Source organism: Vulpes lagopus, chromosome 8 (assembly GCF_018345385.1).
Source record: "Vulpes lagopus strain Blue_001 chromosome 8, ASM1834538v1, whole genome shotgun sequence".
Taxonomy (NCBI): Eukaryota; Metazoa; Chordata; class Mammalia; order Carnivora; family Canidae; genus Vulpes; species Vulpes lagopus.
In genome coordinates, this window is record NC_054831.1 from 245,146 (window position 1) to 264,794 (window position 19,649).

At 60.5% G+C, this 19,649-nt stretch overlaps 1 protein-coding gene across 2 annotated transcripts in view; it reads right to left on the bottom strand.

Annotated features, from left to right (window-relative positions):
• The window catches only part of FARP2 (FERM, ARH/RhoGEF and pleckstrin domain protein 2), a 94,185-nt gene that overhangs the window by 8,922 nt on the left and 65,614 nt on the right, over positions 1 to 19,649 (bottom strand). For both annotated transcript variants that reach the window (XM_041768142.1, XM_041768141.1), the window contains exons 13-19: positions 17,533 to 17,785; positions 7,378 to 7,556; positions 6,183 to 6,272; positions 5,799 to 5,932; positions 5,328 to 5,409; positions 2,943 to 3,180; positions 2,131 to 2,261 (exon numbers count right to left, since the gene is read on the bottom strand). In XM_041768142.1, the coding sequence (XP_041624076.1) occupies positions 2,131 to 2,261; positions 2,943 to 3,180; positions 5,328 to 5,409; positions 5,799 to 5,932; positions 6,183 to 6,272; positions 7,378 to 7,556; positions 17,533 to 17,785 (1,107 nt within the window). The remainder of the gene's footprint in view (positions 1 to 2,130; positions 2,262 to 2,942; positions 3,181 to 5,327; positions 5,410 to 5,798; positions 5,933 to 6,182; positions 6,273 to 7,377; positions 7,557 to 17,532; positions 17,786 to 19,649) is intronic.

The window sequence follows — 19,649 nt, forward strand, 5'->3', positions numbered from 1 at the left end:
AAGCACACGTTCACTTAAGGACCCGTGGACAGATGCGCACAGCAGCACGGCACACAATCACGTCAAAGGGGAGCAGCCCAGCGTACGTTCGCCAGCACATGGCGGGATACACGGAGTCTGGTGTATGTATCTAAGCACGAGAGCTGAAACATACAAAGTTCCTGGAAGAAAACAGCACAGAGGTAAATCGTCGTACCGTGGACCAGGCAGTGGCGTGTCAGCTGTGACGCCTACAGCACCAGCGACCCGAGAGAAAATAGATACATTTGACTTCATAGAAATAAAGCTTCTATGTTGTCAACGATACCACCGAGAGAGTGAAAAAACCCACATGGGAGGACATATTGGCAAATCCTGTTCTGGGAAGTGAATAGGATGGAACGGATTCAGCCACAAAAAGGAGGTGCTGACCTATACAGCATGGATCTGGAAAGGGATGCTCAGCGAAAGAAGCCAGACATGAGAGGCCACGTGGTGATTCCGCTTACAGGAAAGGCCCAGAGGAGGCAAATCCACCGGCAGTGGACTAGTAGCTGCCATAGACCGGGGAGGGGAACGGGGAGCGGCTTAAGAGAGAGAGGGTTTCTTTCTGGGGGACTGAAAACCCCCGTCATTACTGGGGATGATGGCACAGCCTTGTGGATGTACTGGAGATCACCGACGGCGCCGTGAATCCTGTGCTAGGTCACTAAGGTCTCAGTCACAAGCAATGATGTGAAAAAGAACAAGGCCGGAGGCAGCACGACCCCAGGTTGCGAGCTACACCGCAGCGTCGCGGTGATCGGTGTGGCCCGGCCCAGTGTGGCCCGGCCGCGGAGACGGCCAGACAGCAACAGAGCACAATCGAAAACCCAGAAATAAGCCCACAGTTGTACGGTCAACTAATCTTTGACAACAGAAGCAAGAATGTGCGACGCGATGAAGAGTCTCTTCAACAAGTGTGCTGGGAACCTGGACGGCCACGTGCAGGAGAATGGACCGGGGCCAGTTTCTCACACAAACAGAAAAATAAATTCAAAGTGTATTAAAGACCTACATGTGAGACCCAAGCCATAAAAATCCTAGAGAACGCAGGCTGCAACCTCTCTGACGTCAGCCTTAGCAGCATCTTTCTAGATGGCTCTCTTGAGACGAGGGAGACAGAAGCAAAAAGAAACTTCTGGGGCTTCATCAGCACAGGCTTCCACACAGGGAAGGGAACGGCGGGGGGGGGGGGGGTTGTTAGCAAGTGACCGGTCTGATAAAGGGTCGGCATCCAGGTGCACAAAGAACTTCTGCAACCCCACACCGAAAAACCCAATAATCCGATTAAAGATGGCCAAAAGACAGGAAGAGATGTTTCTCCAAAGAAGACCCCCGGAAGCCAACAGATGCCCGAGAAGATGCTCAGCATCGCTCAGCATCAGGGACGCAGACCGAGACCTTACGAGCCATCGCTCCACACCTGTCAGGACGGCTAAAGTCCCAACACGAGAGGCGACAGGTGTCGGCGAGGATGTAGAGAAGGGGAGCCCTCGGGCGTGTTGGGGGGACGCAGCCTGGTGCAGCCCCCTGGAGAAAGGCTGGGTGTTCCTCAAAAAGTTCAAAATAGAAGGACCGCGTGATCCGGTGATCACCCTGCCGGTATTTGCCCCCCCAACCTTGAAAAAACCACTGATTTGAAAAGGCCCCTGCACCCCTACGTTTACGGCCGCGTTACCCACAGCAGCCCGGTGTCCGGCGGGAGGAGGGGAGGAAGGTGTGCAGTGTGCACGGTGGAACGCTGTTCAGCCGTTAGACGGCACCTCGCTACCTGCGTCACCACTGACGGATCCGGAGGGCGACGTCAAGGGACATAAGCCAGTCAGAGAAAGACACGTGCCATGTGACCTCACTCACGTGTGGACTTGAGAAATGAAACAAACGAACCAAGGAAGAAAAGAGGCCAAGAAACAGACGCTAAACTCTGGAGGACACACTGAGGTCACGGGGTGGGGTGGGGTGACACAGGTGGTGGGATTAGATGGTGCAGGGTCACGTACAGGTGCTGAGCTGCGACCCCGGACACCAGAAACCGACCCCACACCTCGTCCACACCAGCACCAAGCGATGAAGCGACCGGTCTCACAAAACTCTCTTCAAGTCACTCACCCTGCCCGGGGTGACGAGGTTGTCTATGCCGACCAAGTCCCGCTGCAGCTCCGTCAGCTTCTGGAGGTTCTCCAGCCGGGCGAGGCTGTGCTGGAGTGCGGACGTCACCTCTGTGATGGCCTGGAGGGCGTCTGTGGGGAGAGGCCCCTCAGCACAGGCGCGGGCAGGTGGGCATGGGCCACCCCACCCACGCCTCTGTGACAGGAGCTGTCCTCTTACTTATTCAAAGGTTTTATCTGAGAGAGCGAGTGAGCCTGAGCAGGGGTGAGGGGGAAGGAGACCCCCACCGAGCCGGGAGCCCGACACGGGGCTCGACCCGGGGACCCCGGGACCCTGAGACTGTAACCTAAGCCGAAGGCAGATGCTCCACCGCGGAGCCAGCCCGTCCTCCTCCAGCAGCCGGGAAACACACGCGAGGAGGACGGAGGAGGGCGTCCCCGCCAGACGGCCAGCCACGAACCCCGCTGCTCCCTTCCGGGCCTGGGGGACCAGCTGGGGGGGCTCAGCAGGAGCCTCCGCACCAGGCAGCCGCAGCCAGGCCGCATGTGTCCCTTCACCGCAGGTGACGACCGAGGCCATCAGTGTGACGATGGCCCGAGGGTTTGTTTTAGAGGCGAGGCTCTGAGGACAGAAATGTCTGCGGCCGGCAGGTCGCTCGGAGCCACTGCCCTCGCCCGGTGCTGGGGGTGGGGCAGCGGGAGGACTCCCGGGACCTCCCGGGGTGGTATGCGCGGCCCGGCCGGGAGGCTGGAGCGAAGCACAGAGCGACCGGCCCCCGCCGGCCCAGCCTGGCAGCCCTGCTCCCCGCTCACCCCGGCAGTCCGCGGAGTCGGGGTGCGCGGGCGCCAGCAGGGGGCACAGCCGGCCGAGCAGCAGGCGGTAGTGCAGCAGGCGCTGGGCGGGCTTCAGCAGGAAGGCGCCCAGGGGCAGGTAGCAGACCCTCTGGCGCTCGAAGGCCCTGCACGCGGCCGCCAGCTTCCCGCCGCGCCGCGCCGCCTTCTCCAGCTCGCTCAGGACCTCGTCGTGCCTCTGGAAGCAGCTGGTGAGGTCCTGCGGGCGCACACGGGGGTGTCACGCGCCAGCGGAGAGCCAAGGGGCGCGGCCCGGGCGGGAGCCCCCCCCCCCCCCCCCCCCCCGCGTCCTTGCAGCCCAGCTCGGGGCGCAGACTCCGCGCACCCCGCGGCACCGAGCGCCCAGCCCCTCCCCACCTCCCGGGGCTTTCGACTTTGGTCCGTTTGTTTTACAGACGACACGCGCGGCATCTGGGGGCGACCGTCTGCAGCACCTGGGGGACTTGGATTCTAAACCGCGCAGCCGCCGTGGAGAGAAGCGCTGACGCGCCCCTGGCTGAGAAGGAGCCTCGCGGGCGCTCCTGCGGGGCCGGCACCAAGGCGGAGGCGGCACAGGCCGCGCGGGGCGGGGCTGCCCGGGGACGCTCAGCCACAGCCAGGCCCTCGCGGGCGACCCCGCGACGCCTGGTCCTGACGGGAGGGCCCCACGGCCCCTGTCCCCGAGGAGCCCGCAGGGCTGCGGACACAAACCCCAACACCAGCATCGCGCGGCCGCTGAGCCCGGCAGGGGCGGCGGCAACTGGACGCGGCGTGGGCGGCGCAGGCGGACGTCCCATCGCGGCTCACGGAGGAGCAGGCGTCGGGACTGTGAGCCCGCAACGTGCTACCCCCTCACGCTGTCCTGAGGGAAACGCTGTGCTGAGGGGGAGGCTCCACCCAGGGGACCCCCGTGTTGCCGCTCACAGTCCCGTTGGACGCAGGCCTCAGGGAAAAGCTGTCCCGTAGGAGCGGTGACCTGCGGGGAACCCTGAGCGCAGGAGAAGCGGACCCTACGCCGTATGTTGTTCCTGGGAGAACTCTGTCCTGAAGGAGGGGCCCCTGTGAGGGAGACTGTCCTGGGCAGAATGCTGCTCTGAGGGGAACACCACTGTGAGGGTCAGACTGCCTTTGGGGGCACGCTCTTGGGAGGAGGGCCCTGTCCTCTGAGGAAAAACTGCTCTGGGGGAGCACTGCTGTCCTGCAGGGAACACTGTCCTGAGGGAGACCCTGACCCGAGGGGGGTGCTGTCCTGAGGGGAATGTTGTCCCAGGGGGAACACTGTCCTGAGGTAGTGCTGTCCTGAGGTGAAAAATTGCTCTGGGGGAGCAACAGGGTCCTGAGGGGGACACTGTCTTGAGGGGTAACTTTGTCCTGAGGGGAACACTGTCCTGAGGAGAAAACTGTTCTGGGGGAGTAACGCTGTCTGAGCGGGACACTGTTCTGAGGGGGATGCTGTCCTGAGGAGAAAACTACTCTGGGAGATCAGTGCTGTCTGAGGGGGATACTGTCCTGAGGGGGATGTTGTCCCAAGGAGGACACCATCCTGAGGAGAAAACTGCTCTGGGGCAGCAACGCTATCCTGAAGGGAAGAGTGTCCTGAGGGGGATGCTGTCCTGAAGAGAAAACTCCTCTGAACATAACACTGTCCTGAGGGGGACACTCCTCCCGAAGAGAAAACTGCTCTGATGGAAATGCTACCCTGAGGGCAATGTTGTCTGAGGGGGAACACTGTCCTGAGGGAAAAAAAAATGCTCTGGTGGAGCAATGCTGTCCTGTAGGTAAGGCTGTCCTGAGGGAGACGCTGACCTGAGGGAGGTGCTGACCTGATGGGGCACATTGTCCTGAGGAGAAAACTGCTCTGGGGACAACGCTATCCTGAGGGGGACGCTGTCCTGAGGGGAGACACTGTCCTGAGGAGAAAACTGTTCTGGGGACAACGCTATCCTGAGGGGGACGCTGTCCTGAGGGGGACGCTATCCTGAGGGGGACGCTGTCCTGAGGGGGACGCTATCCTGAGGGGAGACACTGTCCTGAGGAGAAAACTGCTCTGGGGACAACGCTATCCTGAGGGGTACGCTGTCCTGAGGGGGACGCTGTCCTGAGGGAAGACCCTGTCCTGAGGAGAAAACTGCTCTGGGGACAACGCTGTCCTGAGGGGAGACACTGTCCTGAGGAGAAAACTGCTCTGGGGACAACGCTATCCTGAGGGGGACGCTGTCCTGAGGGGGACACTGTCCTAACGAGAAAAACTGCTCTGGGGGAGCAACGCTGTCCTGAGGGAAACCCGACCCTGACAGGGGCGCTGTCCCGAGGGGAATGCCGAGGTTGCACTGTCAGCTGCGGAGTCGTCGCACCAACCCACACTACCTTTAACTGATGCATGTTCCTGCGCAGGATGTCCCCGATTCGTTGGTGACCGGCTGTGGCACGGGTGTGGGAAGACCCTTCCCTGGAGCAGAGAGGGAGACTGCGGTCAAAGGCTTGTTAGAGCGCGCGCCGTGCTGAGGGCTGCTCACGTGCCCGACTGCCCCAGCCACGGCCACAGAGGCAGTGGGACGGCTGGGCCGGAAGGCCCGCGTCTGACAGGAACGGTGGTAACCCCTGGACCACCTGACAGACGGCAGAGGGACAGCGACAGCGAAAAAGGGGTCCCCTGCCTCCAACTTCCTTCTCTCTCGGGGGACAGGATGAACCAAGCGCTCCTACAGGCTTACTCCTCCCGCATAGACGTGAGTGGGACAATGGCGCTCGTGAATTAGTTTCTGGAGCTGGACGTTCCTGGGGACAGGGACGCGGCTCGGCGGGCCGGGGTGGAGCTCCCGGGCGGGCGGGTGTTACCAGAGCGCCAGCCTCTGCTCCAGCTCGCGCAGGAAGCGTCTGTGGAACTCGTAGATGGGGTCGATGTTGGAGAAGAGCAGGGTCATCAGGTCCGCGGGCATGGCGTCCTCCCCGAGCACGGCGCTGCGGAACCACTGCGGGGAGAGCCGACGCTGACCGGGGCCCGGGCCCTGCGGGCGCGCCTCACTGTGCCCCGCTGACCGCGGCTGCTCTCGTCACAGCAGAGGCTCCCCACGGACGCTCGTGGCGACGCAGCGCCCCGGCCTTGGCCACGCGGTGAGGCTAATCTACGTCGCGGGCCAGAAGGCGCCTGGGCGGCGGCCGAGTGCAACTGCTCGGGAGGTCCCGGAGCGTGGGGCCGGACCCAGGGCTGAGCCCTCGTACCACGGTGAGAACCTCCAAGTCCTTCAGGTACGTCCGTTCCGTGGCGAGCATCTCCTTCGCTATGAAGTAGGCCTCGTCCGCGGCCGGGCCCTGCAAGAAGCACAGACGTGAGCGCCCGCGGGCGCCGCCGCCCCGCCCGCTCTCCCCGAGGCCCGAGGCGTTTCCTTCCGAGTAAAAACAGGAACCGGGTCGGAGCCGCCTCATGAGGTTTCCTCGTGTTATTTTTCTAAGAAAGATTTTATGTGCCCCTTGTGGGGCGGGCCCGGCCGAGGCAGCCGCTCCGCCCCGAGTCCCAGGCGCCCTGCGCTCCTCTTTCTGAAGGAATCGCCGTGCAAACGTCAGCCTGTGCTGCAGCTCTTGGGCTTTCGCGGCGCCCCCCGCCGTCGCCACAGCTCGCCCGCCCTGTCCCGCCCTCGGCTCCCCTCGTGGGCGGCCCCTTCAGGAGGCCCACGCAGGCCAACGTGTTCCCCCATCTGCCAGTGGCCCGCTCGCTGCTCGGGGACCCTGTCCACGCAGGAGGACCGACGCCGCCGGGTCACCGCAGCCCGCAGCCCAATATTCCAACCACGCTGATCCCCAGACATCGGGAAGCCTGCCCCTTGGTCCCGGCCGGGTGCCCGCCGTGGTGCCCGCCGTGGAGCCACCTGCCCGGGGAGCAGAGGTGGCTGCGTGACGGGCGCCATCCTCCCCGCCAGCCTCCGCGCTGCCGTCGCTCCCGTCGCTCCCGACCCTGAGCGCGTGGAGGAGCCTGCGGGCCTCGCCTCCCCTCTCCCCCCTAGACACACACGCCTCACTCGTCCCCTTCCCCCTACGACACCCCCAGCACGGACCCCGGCCCACCTGAACCTCCTTCCAGACCCACTCAGCCGTGAGCCCCCAGATGGGGGCCCTGGGCACACCCCTCAGCACCCAGGCCTCCCCCCAACGATGGGGGGAGGGAGGGAGGGAGGGTGGAGGCCGAGGGCGCCCCAAGGCCCACGTGCCCGCTTGAAACCCCAGGTGCCAGGAGCCGCCGCTGCGTGAACCAGGAAGCCCACCCTTGTGCCAAGGCAGTGGGGAGTCCCAGGTGGCGGTGGCTCTGCGGGCAGATCCCACTGGGGGCCAGCGCCCCCCGCACACACGCGGCCCTGCCCGCTCAGGCTCCCCTGCAGCCCAGGCCCACCAGCAGCAAGCCGCCTGCTGGGGCGGTGCCCACCTTGTGTCTCGGCTCCTCCTCGCCGTCCGTCCTGACTCCACCGGCGTCGCTAAGGGCAGGGCTCAGGAGGGGGGACGAGCCCTGCCTGGCCGGGCCCAGAGTCACCCGAGACACGGGGCTCAGGCTCGGTGGGCTCTTCCGGGTGGAGGGAGAAGGCTGAGGACTCTCCGTGGAAAGGCCTGGAATCGAACAAGGCAGGGGATGGAGCAAGAAATGAGAAAGGGCCGCCACGCTGGCCAGAGACCAGTGCTCATGGCACCCTACCAACATCAGCCGACCGCCACCGGCAGCGCCTGCTGGGAGGCGTGGTGGCAAAGCCTCGGTCACACCAAGTCTCAGTGCGGCACGCAGTGAGATGGACAGGCTGGCGGCTGGCCAGTCGGCTCCCGGGTCCCACCAGGGCGGTCGGACACCCGGGCTCCGCGTCTAAGGGTTCTCCTCTGTCCACGGAAGATGCGACCGTGACAGACACGAGCGGCATGAGGCCCGCGAGGCAGAGGGCACGGTCACAGGGCGCTTCCCGCACCGTCACGGAGCAGTGGAGCATGGGGGTGGGGGGGAACGTGGGGCGGGACGCGGGGCGACACCCCCGGAACACAGGAGAGCACTTAGCACACTCGCTCTTCGTCCGCTGAAAAAGACTCGCTCGTGTGAACTCACCATACTGTTTTCTACTTCTCTCAATTTTTTATTAATGAGAGTTTTGTATTCGTTTTCTAGAATTATGTCGCATAACAAATACTTTTTTTTTCTTCTTAAAACAATGTTGGGTTTTGACCAGTCAGAAGCCAGAACTCGGGCTGGTTCTAAGGCGGCTGCTGCGGAGGCCAGGTCCGTCACACGTTTCCCAGCAGAGGGATTCTCTCATCGAGAGTTAAGTCTTAAAGGGTCACTTCTTACGCGTCTCTTTGGGGCATCAGTCACCCATTTGGCAAGTTTTAAAGCGATCTTTGTAGCAGAGTTTGGAACAAGAAATTTAACTGGCTTAGAAGCTGCCTGTGATGGAAGTCCACGCCACGTTTACCACCATGTAGCGTCACGACGCCCACTGCCATGACCTGTGACCGCGGCCGAGGGAGCTCGCACACGGCTGGCACAGCAGTAACTGGACCGGAGCCCCTGGCGCCTCCCCACGACCTGCTGCCGGCTTCCGCACGATCCCCTGACACTGTGGCGGAACTTGGGTGCAGTTGCCCACGGTGACAGTTTATGGAACCAACATTTGGCTTATTTGACCTAAAACGTGTACGCGTGGGGGCCAGCAGGTCAGTGTGGAGGAGCTCCTCGAGGGACACCGCCGTGCCAGGCGGCGGCTCAGCAGGCGGGCACGAGCGCTGGCGCCAAGCAGCCCGCAGCCCGGCCAGGGGGCCGCACGGAGGGTCCTGATTTTCACATTGACAAACCGGGAGCTCCGGGGGCTGCTGGGAGCCGTCGGCGGTCCCGCCCGGACGGCAGAGCTTCCCCGTGGGATTGCTCACCACACAGGCTGGAACACAGGCGAACACTCGCCGACAGTGAAAACCTGGACAATGTGGAGTATGGAATTAACAACCAGTTTATTAGAATTTGCTTTTATTACATGTTTATTTAAAATATGCCAAGCAACCTTAGAATCACGAGGCACTCGTCTCCCCTGCCCCACACGGTGTCAGGGGCCCGGTCACTCCAGACGGGATCAACCGGGGGACGGCTCCGCTGGTCCCCGCAGCAGGGAGGACGCCCTGCGCGGGGCTCGGGTGGGTTTCCAAAGATGAGCTACGTAGGATTCATACTCCAAACCCCCTTTTGCCCAGAATAGGCCCAGAATCGTGTAACGAGGTATTTTCTCACACAGAGAGAATTCAGAAAAAAGTCTAGAGGCTACTTTAGCGACAGCTCTCGTGTTTCCAGTGTACCGCTCGGGGCGTGAGACCCGACGTGTCACGCGGAACTAAGTCTGCCGTTCCAGCCTGTCCCCAGCGCCCCATGCGGTGCCTCCTCGAAGACGGGCACCCCCCCCCCCCCCCGGCCGCGGCTGCGAGGCCGACTATGCCTAAGGAGCAGAAGGGAGGGCTCGAGGCGGCGGTCCCCGCCGAGGTGTCGCGGCCGGGCTCCACGGGCCGACGGGCCGGTACGCGCTCATCGGGCCATCGAACTAGAGAACGCGGCTCCCGACAACGGCCCTCGGTGATGAACCTGTGAAGGGCGCTGCGCCGGGGCAGAGGCGGCTCATTTGGAATGAACTACTGCGGGTCCTGGAGCTCGAGTCACCTTTGGTATTTTCACTGCAGACACTTCACAAAAATCATCAACTCACAACTTCGTGAATAGACGAGAAAGTACCACAAACTACCATTGAACATTTGCTTTTATTAAATCCATCAGCTACGGTAAAACATCGTAAGCAGACCGACCGCACGTCAGGTACGCTCAGGTCCTACCAAAGCAAACCCGCGGGGAGGGGTTTCCGGGCAAGCGGCGTGGCGCGGACCTGTCTACGCTGGAGGCTGTGCGGGAGCACCACGGGCCGCGGCCTGTCCCACGCGGGCCTGCACACCGTGCAAGAGGACGCGGCGAGTTCGGGTGGGGGGCACCGACCTGTCTTCAGGGCTTTTAAAATGCTAACATCTGGGGATGCCTGGGGGGCTCAGCAGTGGAGCACCTGCCTTCAGATCAGGGCGTGACCCCGGGGTCCCGGGATCGAGTCCCGCGTCGGGCTCCCCGCATGGGGCCTGCTTCTCCCTCCGCCTGTGTCTCTGCCTCTCTCTCTGTGTCTCTCGTAAATAATTAAAATCTTAAAAAAAAACAAAACAAAACATAAAATGCTAACATTGTTTTGGAGACCACAGAACACACGAAGCCTTAACTGTTGCAGAAAGAATCTTAAACATTTGTAAAAACAGACTCCTGCGCCCTAGGTTCTCCACTGAAAACCTGCAAGAATATTTTCCTGAGGGCAGCCCTGGTGGCTCAGCGGTTTAGCACCGCCTTCAGCCCAGGGCGTGACCCTGGAGACCCGGGATCGAGTCCCACGTCGGGCTCCCTACGTGGAGCCTGCTTCTCCCTCTGCCTGGGTCTCTGTCCCTCTCTTTCTCTCTGGGTCTCATGAATAAATAAATAAATAAAATCTTAAAAAGAAAAAAAAGAATATTTTCCTGAGTCACGAAGAGTCCCTTCCATCGAATCCACTTAGACACGGAGGTGGGACTCTACTGACCCCGCAGATCAAGAATGACCCATTCCTGTACCCATGGACAAGGGATTTTGGGAAATTTGGTTTCTAGCATCAAATTATTTGAAACAGAAAAACACGCACGGCAGTTCTATACTCCTGTCTCCACACTGGCACGGGGGCAAGTCCGCACCGTCCAACCCACGGTCCGAGCCAGGCTCTGCGCTCAGAGGGGGCAGGTCAGAGGCTGGTCATCTTCAAGAACCACACTCACAACACTGCAAGCTGCCAACAGTAAGCAACTCGACAGGTGACCTTATTTCCAAAAATTTCTAAACATTTGTCTTACAATTTTTGAAATATTTTAAAGAGCACAGGATCATCCGTCCGTGTTCACCTTCGGTTATTCACCTAATGAGGTAATGAAGATCAATATCAATATCACAGAGCAAAATTTAAGCTTATTCTCATTTCATTCCTTTAAATTCATTTTCAAAACCCTGTAAAATAAACAATCTTGAAGATTTTGCCTAAGGTGGAAGAAGAACCAGCTTCGGTTTGGAAAATTCAAGGCCAAGTTTGAAGGTTAACACGATAGCAGGAGGTTAAGATCTAGAAATTCCCTGTTTGGCTTGAATAATGGATTAACTCCTAAAAGGAAACACCTAAGCTGTACAAAGAATCCAGGTAAATCTCCCATTTGGGGCGAGGACGTCACGAGTCACTTTTACTCAAAAATACCAGGGAGGAGACAGATGGCCGGTAGGCAGGGAACGGGCATTAGTGCATCCCTGCCTCCTCGGGGCGCCCTCCCCGTGGCCACACCCCGAGGCGGAGGGCAGGGGCCCGGCTCGCGGGGGCCTGGGGTGAGTGTGCTGCCATCGACACCACGGAGCCCCCGAGAAGCGTTTTCAGTGTCTGGTTCTGTTCTTAACGAACAGGGCTCCTCCGTGGTAAGGAAAACCCGTGGCCCGGCCCCCGCCCAGGCCTGGGCCGCCCGCCCCCCGCACGTGGTTCTGCTAGACGACGCGTCCTGTCCACGGTCTCCGGAGCTAGTGGAGCACCAGGGGTGAGGGACCCAAAACAGACCGCCCCGAGCCCCACAGAGCCTGCAGGGGATGCTCATCAGGAAAGAAACGTGGTCGGCGTCAGCATAATTCAAAAATAAAGGCCACACAGTTTACACCTTCGTAAGCAGACACGGGATGGAAGAGACGCTTCTGGGCAGTTCCTTGGAATCTGGGTTTGTTGATGAAATCCTCCTGTTCACCCCGAGCGGGGGCCCTGGGGGGCGGGCGCGGACAGGCTGCCGCCCACCTCCAGGAGCACCCTGCCCGGTGCCCCCTGTGCCGTTGGGGCTGGCGGTGGCCACCACCCAGGCCCCGGGCCCCGAGGAGTCTGGAGGCAGCCAGAGCTCGTGCTGGCCACGTGGAACCTCAAGTGAAGACTGGGTCAGGATCTGAGCGGCGGCTCGCTGTGGTCGGGGGCCTACGGGGAAGATTCCAGGCGGCTGGGGAAGAAGGGCAATGCGTTCTCACCTTCGGAGTCAGGACGCCCACCGCAGGGGTTTTGCGCACCACGAGCTTACGGACCCCGTGTTTGTCCCCGAGGCTGCAAACAGCGCGGCCCCGAGTCCAGGTCCGCAGGCCGGCTGCAGCCGTCTGGCCCGAGCGGAAGGCCCGAGAGCGCCGCCGCCGCGCCACACGGCCGCCCCCTTTGGTCACCTGCACTCCTGAGGACCGGCCGCAGGGCCTCATGGTGCCTGGCTGCTGCTCGGAAGCCCAGGAGGAGAAGGGGTCAGTGAAGACGTAAGAACAAAACGTAGCTGTTTCAGGGATTCATTTAATACGTGAGACAATCTTTAACATGCGCCGATCAGAACTATGAACGCGGAGAGGAAAAGGAAGCTAAAAGGCCCATTTAAAAGTTCATAGTAAATATTTCCTTATTTTATTGAATAAACAATTAAGTTCTGAATTAGTACATATCTGCAGACTTATATGGCCATTTCAGTGAAAACAAATTTTGTAAGTACCACAACCAGGCAACATGGTGTTCTGTGGAGAATGAATAAATTAAGTGCGTAAGGACATGCGAGTCGCTTTTCCCACATTTCCGAGGGGAGGGCGATGCCTGCAGGTAGGAGGCGCACCCGGGCACCCGCACACCAGCTGCGACAAGCCCTGTGACTCTGAAACCCCGGCGGGGGCGCCCCAGCCCGGAGAGCACAGACTCGTCTCAACCGCGAGTGCCCGAAGGACGTTCACATTTTCATCTGTGCAGGGACCGTTCTAGAACCGGATTTTGTTTTTGAGGCTCCACGAGGTGGGAGGGAATACGCGGGCCAGAGACACGGGCACTGGGATCCAAGGTGGCGCGTGTGGCACACACGCACACGTGCGCCCGGCACACCGGGACTGCGCTGCAGCAGAGGCCGGAGGAGCTGCTACTGAAAATCAGAGGGCGACCACAGGACACGCAACTCAAACAGGACTCTGTGAGCGACCGACGGGATCGGCTTAGCCACAGACCTACAGTGAGGGATTCCCCATAACTGTCCAAAGTCTTGCGTTTAGTGTCCGTCCATCTGCATCGTTACTGCTTTTAAAATGGGCGCTGTCACAGGGAAGCAGGGGGCGGCGTGGGGAGCACCGTCAATGGCCCGGGGACGAGGCCGTGTGGGGTCACAGCACCTGCCGATCAGACCTGCTGCAGCGCTGTGGGGCGGCCGACGCCACGGGGATACCGTGCGTGGATCCTCCGATCGCGCTGTGCGAGACCGAGGGGGCACCACCCTGACTCCATCCTCGAGAGTTCCCCTGCCACACGGAGGAGGCGCACAGCCACAGCCACAGCCACAGCCACTGACTGGAGGGCACGCGGTACTGTCCCCTGGCAGAGCGCGGCTGACCTCACTCACCTGAGACCCTACTGCTGTTAGACTTCAATATTCGTACGTCGGCGTGCATAACCTACCTGGACTTTGGAGACTTAGATACAAAAACAGACTCGATAACTAATAAAAATAGTGGGCCTAGCGCAGGCGTACGGGAGGCGGACTTGTCGGGGCGGTGGGCATGTGTGTGGCAGGGTGCCGTCCGGGTGGGCGTCCTCCTGGCGGAGGTAGGGCTGCGTCTAGCCAAAGAGAACTGTCAACACTCTGCAGGCTCTTTTCAACTACACACTCTGCAAACTGGTCCTGCTCTAAGAAGCGCGGCCTCCCCGTCCACGCGTCTCAGATGCGAACACTCACCCCATAATCCAGGGGCACGGGGCCACCCTCGCAGGGCGGCATCCCTGCCCAGCACGGGGCTTCCGCAGAAAAGGCAATGTCATCGACAGCCGTAAGCGAACGGAAGACAGACTTGACGCTGCTTCGGGGTACGGAGCCTCCATCCATCAGAACTGTTCCAGATACTCCGCTATTTCTGATAAAGCCGCTCTCACTAGGGCAAGACAGGAGGCCCAGGTCGCTGCCTGCGACACGCAGGGTGACCGTCTGCAGCAGGCCGTGTCCTCTGGGCTCTCCCCCCAGGTCTCTAAAGAATTCCCTCAGGGCGGGGGTTTACAACTCACCCGGACACCCGGGGGGGGGGGGCGCGCGGCGAGTGGTGGCGCCTCCAAGCAGGGCTTCCCGACAAAGGGAAATCTGCCAACTTAACCACATCAGGAACACCCCGCGAGAGAAAAGCTCCCACAAATGTCTCTAGACCTTGCTAAAAAGCTCAACTTGAATCTCAACAGCCCACCCACAGCGATGCCCACAGAGCACCTGGGCCCTGTGCCGCCTCGTGTAGCGGTGGCCGGTGTGGGGGGCGGCATGTGCCTCTGGGGGAGCAGGGGAGGGGCGGGCGGGCGACGGCACAGGTGGGGACACGTCCCACGAGTCACTGGCACCAAGAGGGGGTCTTGTCAGCGAGGAGGGGGAGGCAGTCCCGGCCACGTGCGGCGAGCTGACTGCGTGTGGGGCCCAGGCTGAGCAACCCGGGTGTCAGCAGGCACTTCTGGCATCAGAGGACAGCAAGAGGCCGCCGATCCCGTGACCGACTGTGGTGCCACGCGAGGACGGGTCCTCCCGCCCAGGTGCAGGCGGAGGTGTGGGGGCGCCGCCCGCACGTCAGGGCCCGGAAGCACCGACGGGCAGCGGGTGCTTACTCCCCTGCCTGCTTTGGTCTATTCTGAAAACTTTCTAAATAAAAAGCTAAAAACTCAGCTCCAGAAGATGAAGTTTCATTGAGGAAACCACACGCCTCTCCAGGAAGGCCCGCGAGCAGCTGCCGAGAGCAGCACGTACCCACAGGTGTGTCGAGGCGCTGCCGCCGCCCTGTGGGGGGGGGCTCTAACCCGCCCCCGAGGGGCCCACGGCCACACGCCCGCACCGGGACAGCGCGGCTGGCTGAGCGCACGGTTGTCAGAGACGACGCCGTCGGGACGAGCTCCAGGAAGAGGACTTTCCGTGGGACCGACGGCCTGTCCGCGCCACAAGTCCAAGGCTGCCCTTCTGAGTGACGCAGGGCGAGCGCAGAGTCCGGGACACGCCCTTCCACCCCGCGGTTCCCACGGCCGCCGCCCTTCCGCCCAGGTTGGGGCGTCTCTTTGCAGCTCCACGGCTGGTGTGAAGCGGCCGCAGGCCCTCGGCGTGCGGGGGTGGGGTGGGGGGGCAGGCCTCGGCTCTAAGGGGCGGCACAAGTGAGGAGGACACGCCCAGCGCTGGTGTCCGCACGGCGGCAATGAGACACAGCGGAGGTCACGGCAGCTGCAGGAACGGGGAATCTATACACATTTAGCAAAACGCCCCTGCCAGGCTTCGGTCAACACTGATGACCAAAGGCCGTCACCCGGCCCCAGACAGCTGGCTACTCGGTGCGCACAGGCCCCCGGGCGCAGGGACAGGTGGGAAGCCTGCAGTGGGCACGGGACGTTTAGGAAACTTCGCCCTGAACGTGGCATCGCTCTACTGGCCGAGACCAGAAGGAAGAACTACAGAAATCCAAAGAACAAAACCCAACCTGCAGACCCATCTACAAAGGCAACTGTCCTTCCAGATGGCCACGGTCTGCGCTGTGGGCAGCGGCCCGGACCTCTCAGATGCACAGGCCACGGTGCTCGCGGCTGCGCCCGCCCGGTGGGCACGGCCACCTCAGCCTGCCTGCTCACGTGACCTCTCCCGCGGCCTTGGAGACGGACACCGTCCAGGACGACGGCGTGTCATAGGGCACCTGACCTGAAGGAAACGCCCCGGCCACAGGCAGAGTGAGCATCTGAGCCGCCGGGGTGCGGACAGCGAGCCACCCAGCCCGTGGGTCTGAGGGAGGCAGCTCTGCTGAGAGCCTGCACACCCCCCTCAGGCGCACGGGTACGTCGGTTATGCTTTTTCTGCACCAAGTACCTGATATTCCAATTAAGCTCGACAGGAGAAAACAGTTCAAACTTCCGTTGCATTTTAAACCCAAGCTCCCACAAGCGCACTATCTACACACGGCGCGGTTTCTGGTCTGAGTCAGTGGGCGAAGCCTTTGGCCAGGGGCGCCCCGGGCAGTGCCAGGGACCCCGCCACGTGCAGCCGGAGCCTCACTGCCCTTCCCAGGATCTGGGCTCTGCAGGGCTCGCTCAGGCTCCCGTGCGGTGGCCGGACGCACCAAGCCACACCTCCGTCCTAAGGACGCCGGAGCAGCGCCCTTCATCTTAAGAAGCAGCAATAGGCATGAAACACAGATTCCGTTAAAGATCAATGTGAAGCAGGACCGTGTGACACCCAAAGTGTAGAGCAGCAGGTTTCTGGCGAACCCAAGCCTCTGCCAGGAAAACCACGCTGTAAAGACTAACCCATCAGCCCCTAGCCGGAAACACGTCTCTATCTTAAGCCTTTTCCCATCACTCTAAGCAAAGTTGTATCCTTTGCTATTCAAACACAGAACCGTCAATCAGAGAATTAGGAAGAAGCGGAACATCTAGCCGTGAACACAGAATCACCTCCTACGTCTAAAAGCCAACAATCTGCGCTCTCCCTGCACCTGAGCGGGCAGGTGGGTCGTCCTGGACGGAGCCCGGGGCCCGTCAGGCTGGGCTTTTATCTACCCGCTCTCCTGGAGTCAAATTCTTTATACTCTGCAAATCGAAAATGACTCTCTCTCCGCCTGTCTGTGCAAAAGGGTTGCTGAAGAAAAGGCTCATGTCTAGGGGGGCCCCAGCCTCGGCGCCCCAGGAATCTGTGTCTGTGCTGCTGGAGTCCTCGGCCGCCGTGGGAGGGTAGCTGAGCTGCTCTAACTGGTCGATGATGTCACAGAGCTGGAAGGCCGAGCTGGCCTCGGAGCGCACCGAGCAGGCTGGGAAGTTGGCCATGGAGCTGGCCTCGGACTGATTGGCAGAGCTGGGCGTGCGCACAGACAGGCCGCCGGGCAGGGGCACGTTGCTGAGGGAGCTGTTCTCGGACTGGTTGTTCCTCAGCGAGCTGGTCTCTGAGGCGCTCAGCAGGCTCTGCATCAGGCTGGCTTGTGCCTTCACCTCAAACAGCTCTGAGGTGTCTGAGGGGTGCACGTCGCCGCCAAAGCCGCCTTCCCCCTCAAACTCAAAACTGTGCTCTATGTGCACGTGCATGGCCTCAGTGGGGGACCTGTGTGGGCTGGACGGGGCGGAGCCTGGGTGACCACAGGACGGGGCCTGCGGGGCTAAGGCACAGTAAGGGAAGGAAAAGGCCTCCGAGCCTCCAGCAAAGAAAGAGATGTCTGCTGGGTCATCATCTATGAACTCCTCAGACACCTGCAGCCGGGTGTTTGTCAATGTGAAAACAGGCCCCCCTGCGCCACCCTGCCGGCCCTGTGGGTGCTCCCCCTCGGGGGGCGGCGCGGCCCCGGTCAAGCCACTGCCTCCCCCACGGTCGCCTTTCCCAGCGGCTCTGTGCTCCCTGCCAGTACCCCCTGCTTCTAGGTCTACGGTGCTGTCGTGACTCTGCCCCACAGGACGACTGGGGCTGCCACTCCTGACAACACGACAAAACCCAACACCTTGGCAAGGCTGCGGTGCAGGGGGTCCAGGGGACTGGGCCCGTCTGGCGTCGCCGTCGGCTGCTGCTCCGCCGCTCCTCTCTGCAGCTGGCCTCTTGGCGTCGGGAGCCTGGGGCTCTGTGAGGGAGCCACTGCTGTCTTTGAAATCACACGGGCCTCGGGGGGCCAGCGGGGAGGTAGGAACTGAATAGAAGGAGGCGTTTGTTGAAGATGGGGATGCGGAAGTCCTCATGCCCTCGGTGAATGAGATGCTCTGGGGATCACAAGTGAAGAAGAAAAAAGGAACACGTGAAATTACAAATCAGCATTAGCAGGCCGCAGAGCTACCTGGAGCCGGCCCAGTACGTCCACACATTTCTATCCCAGCCTTTGCGAAGAAGGGCAATTGACCAGACTGCCCCGAACGAAGATTTGCAAATGCACACAGGATTCCAAAAGGACCCAGGTCGCCTGTTTTAAATCCCTTATAATTTCATTTTTTTCTCCAATGCTATTGAATGTCTACAAGGAAGAAAATCTCCATCATGAAAGCCTAGCCACGTGCACTCACGTCTCCTGGGTGTCCCTGTCACCCTGAAGTTGCATGAGGACGTGCTCTGAGGGGAAATGACAGTGAGACGGTGTGAGCTACACCTGTCAGCTAACAAGACCCCACGTGACACACACATCCAACTGCTGCACTTGGCGCTCACTGCCCAGCGGGTCACTGCCAGCGCCAGCGGCACAGGAGCCCGGCGCATCTCAGAAGCGCTGGCGTAGCCCCCAGCCTGAGTGAGAAGAGGCTCATGGGCAGGGGAGCCCAGTCCTCACTCAGGTCCCTCACAGGAGGACGTGGGCCGACCCCTCGCTACGTGTCGTGTCACTTCTCATGCGTCACAAGACAGAGCTGTGCCTCCAGGAGGCTCCAGATGACACGCACACATACAACACTACCGAGACGGTGTTGAGACCAAAATATCACCAAGCAGTCCTGAGTAACCGCGTGTGTGAGGAGCAGCGTGCTGTGCAGGCAACTGCCGGGGTGGAAGCCACAGTGGAAGCCCAGCAGAAACAAAACGGTAGCTCTCAGGCCACAGGTTAATCTGCTCAGATGCTCATCACATCACCTTTCCATCATCCTTCAACCACACTCAGCCTTCTCTTGTGGTTGTTAAAAGAGAATATCAAAACTGAAAGTCTAAATGCAATTTTTAGACTATTTATGCAATTTATTTTCTAAATAGGCTCCATACCCAACGGGGCTTGAACTCACGAGCTCCAGATCAAGAGATGCACGGCCCTCCCGGCTGAGCCGGCCAGGTGCCCCCATGTGTACTCTTTTAGACTATTCACAAAGCTGAACTTTGTTAGAAAAACAAAAGTTAATTCTTTTAGTTTCAACTGATTTAGAAAAAAGACTCCTAAATACCAAACATACTTAGGGAAGCTAAGGAATGTTTTTACTTAAAAGACAGAGTGAAGGGACGCCTGGGTGGCTCAGCGGTTGAGCACCTGCCTTCAGCTCAGGGTGAGATCCCAGGTCCCGGGATCGAGTCCCACATCGGGTTCCCTACATGGAGAGCTGCTTCTCCCTCTGCCTGTGTCTCTCTTTCTCTCTGTCATGAATAAAAAAATAAAATCTTTAAAAATTTCACTCTGTGAATATAGTTTAATTAAGTAGACTAGTTCCCAAAGCTGGCATCCTCCACCGTTTCAACCTTTTATAAAGGTAATAGTCATTCAGTTGTTTTCCTGAAATCTGAAAGCAGAGGGAGCCCAATGCAGAAAACTAAAAGTACAAAGAGAAGATAAACTTGCCCGGAGCCCTGTCACTCAGAGGTCACGGCACATGGAGGCCTCTGCCTCCAGCCCGGCGCTCTGAGAACCTTTCTACCCGGGCCACTTGGCCACCTGCTAGCGTCCCCTGCTAACCCATTCTGCGCACGCCCCTTGCACCCACTGCTCTCCTCAAACAAGCACCCCTCCTCGAGTGGGCGCAGCCGAGACGGCGCTAGGGAGTCGTCCTGCACAGGTGGGGGCTCCGGATTCCTGGCGTCACACACACCATAACGCCCGACCCAACGCACAACGCCTTCTCCTGACTTCGGCCTCCTCTTCTGCAAACAGCCCCAGGACTG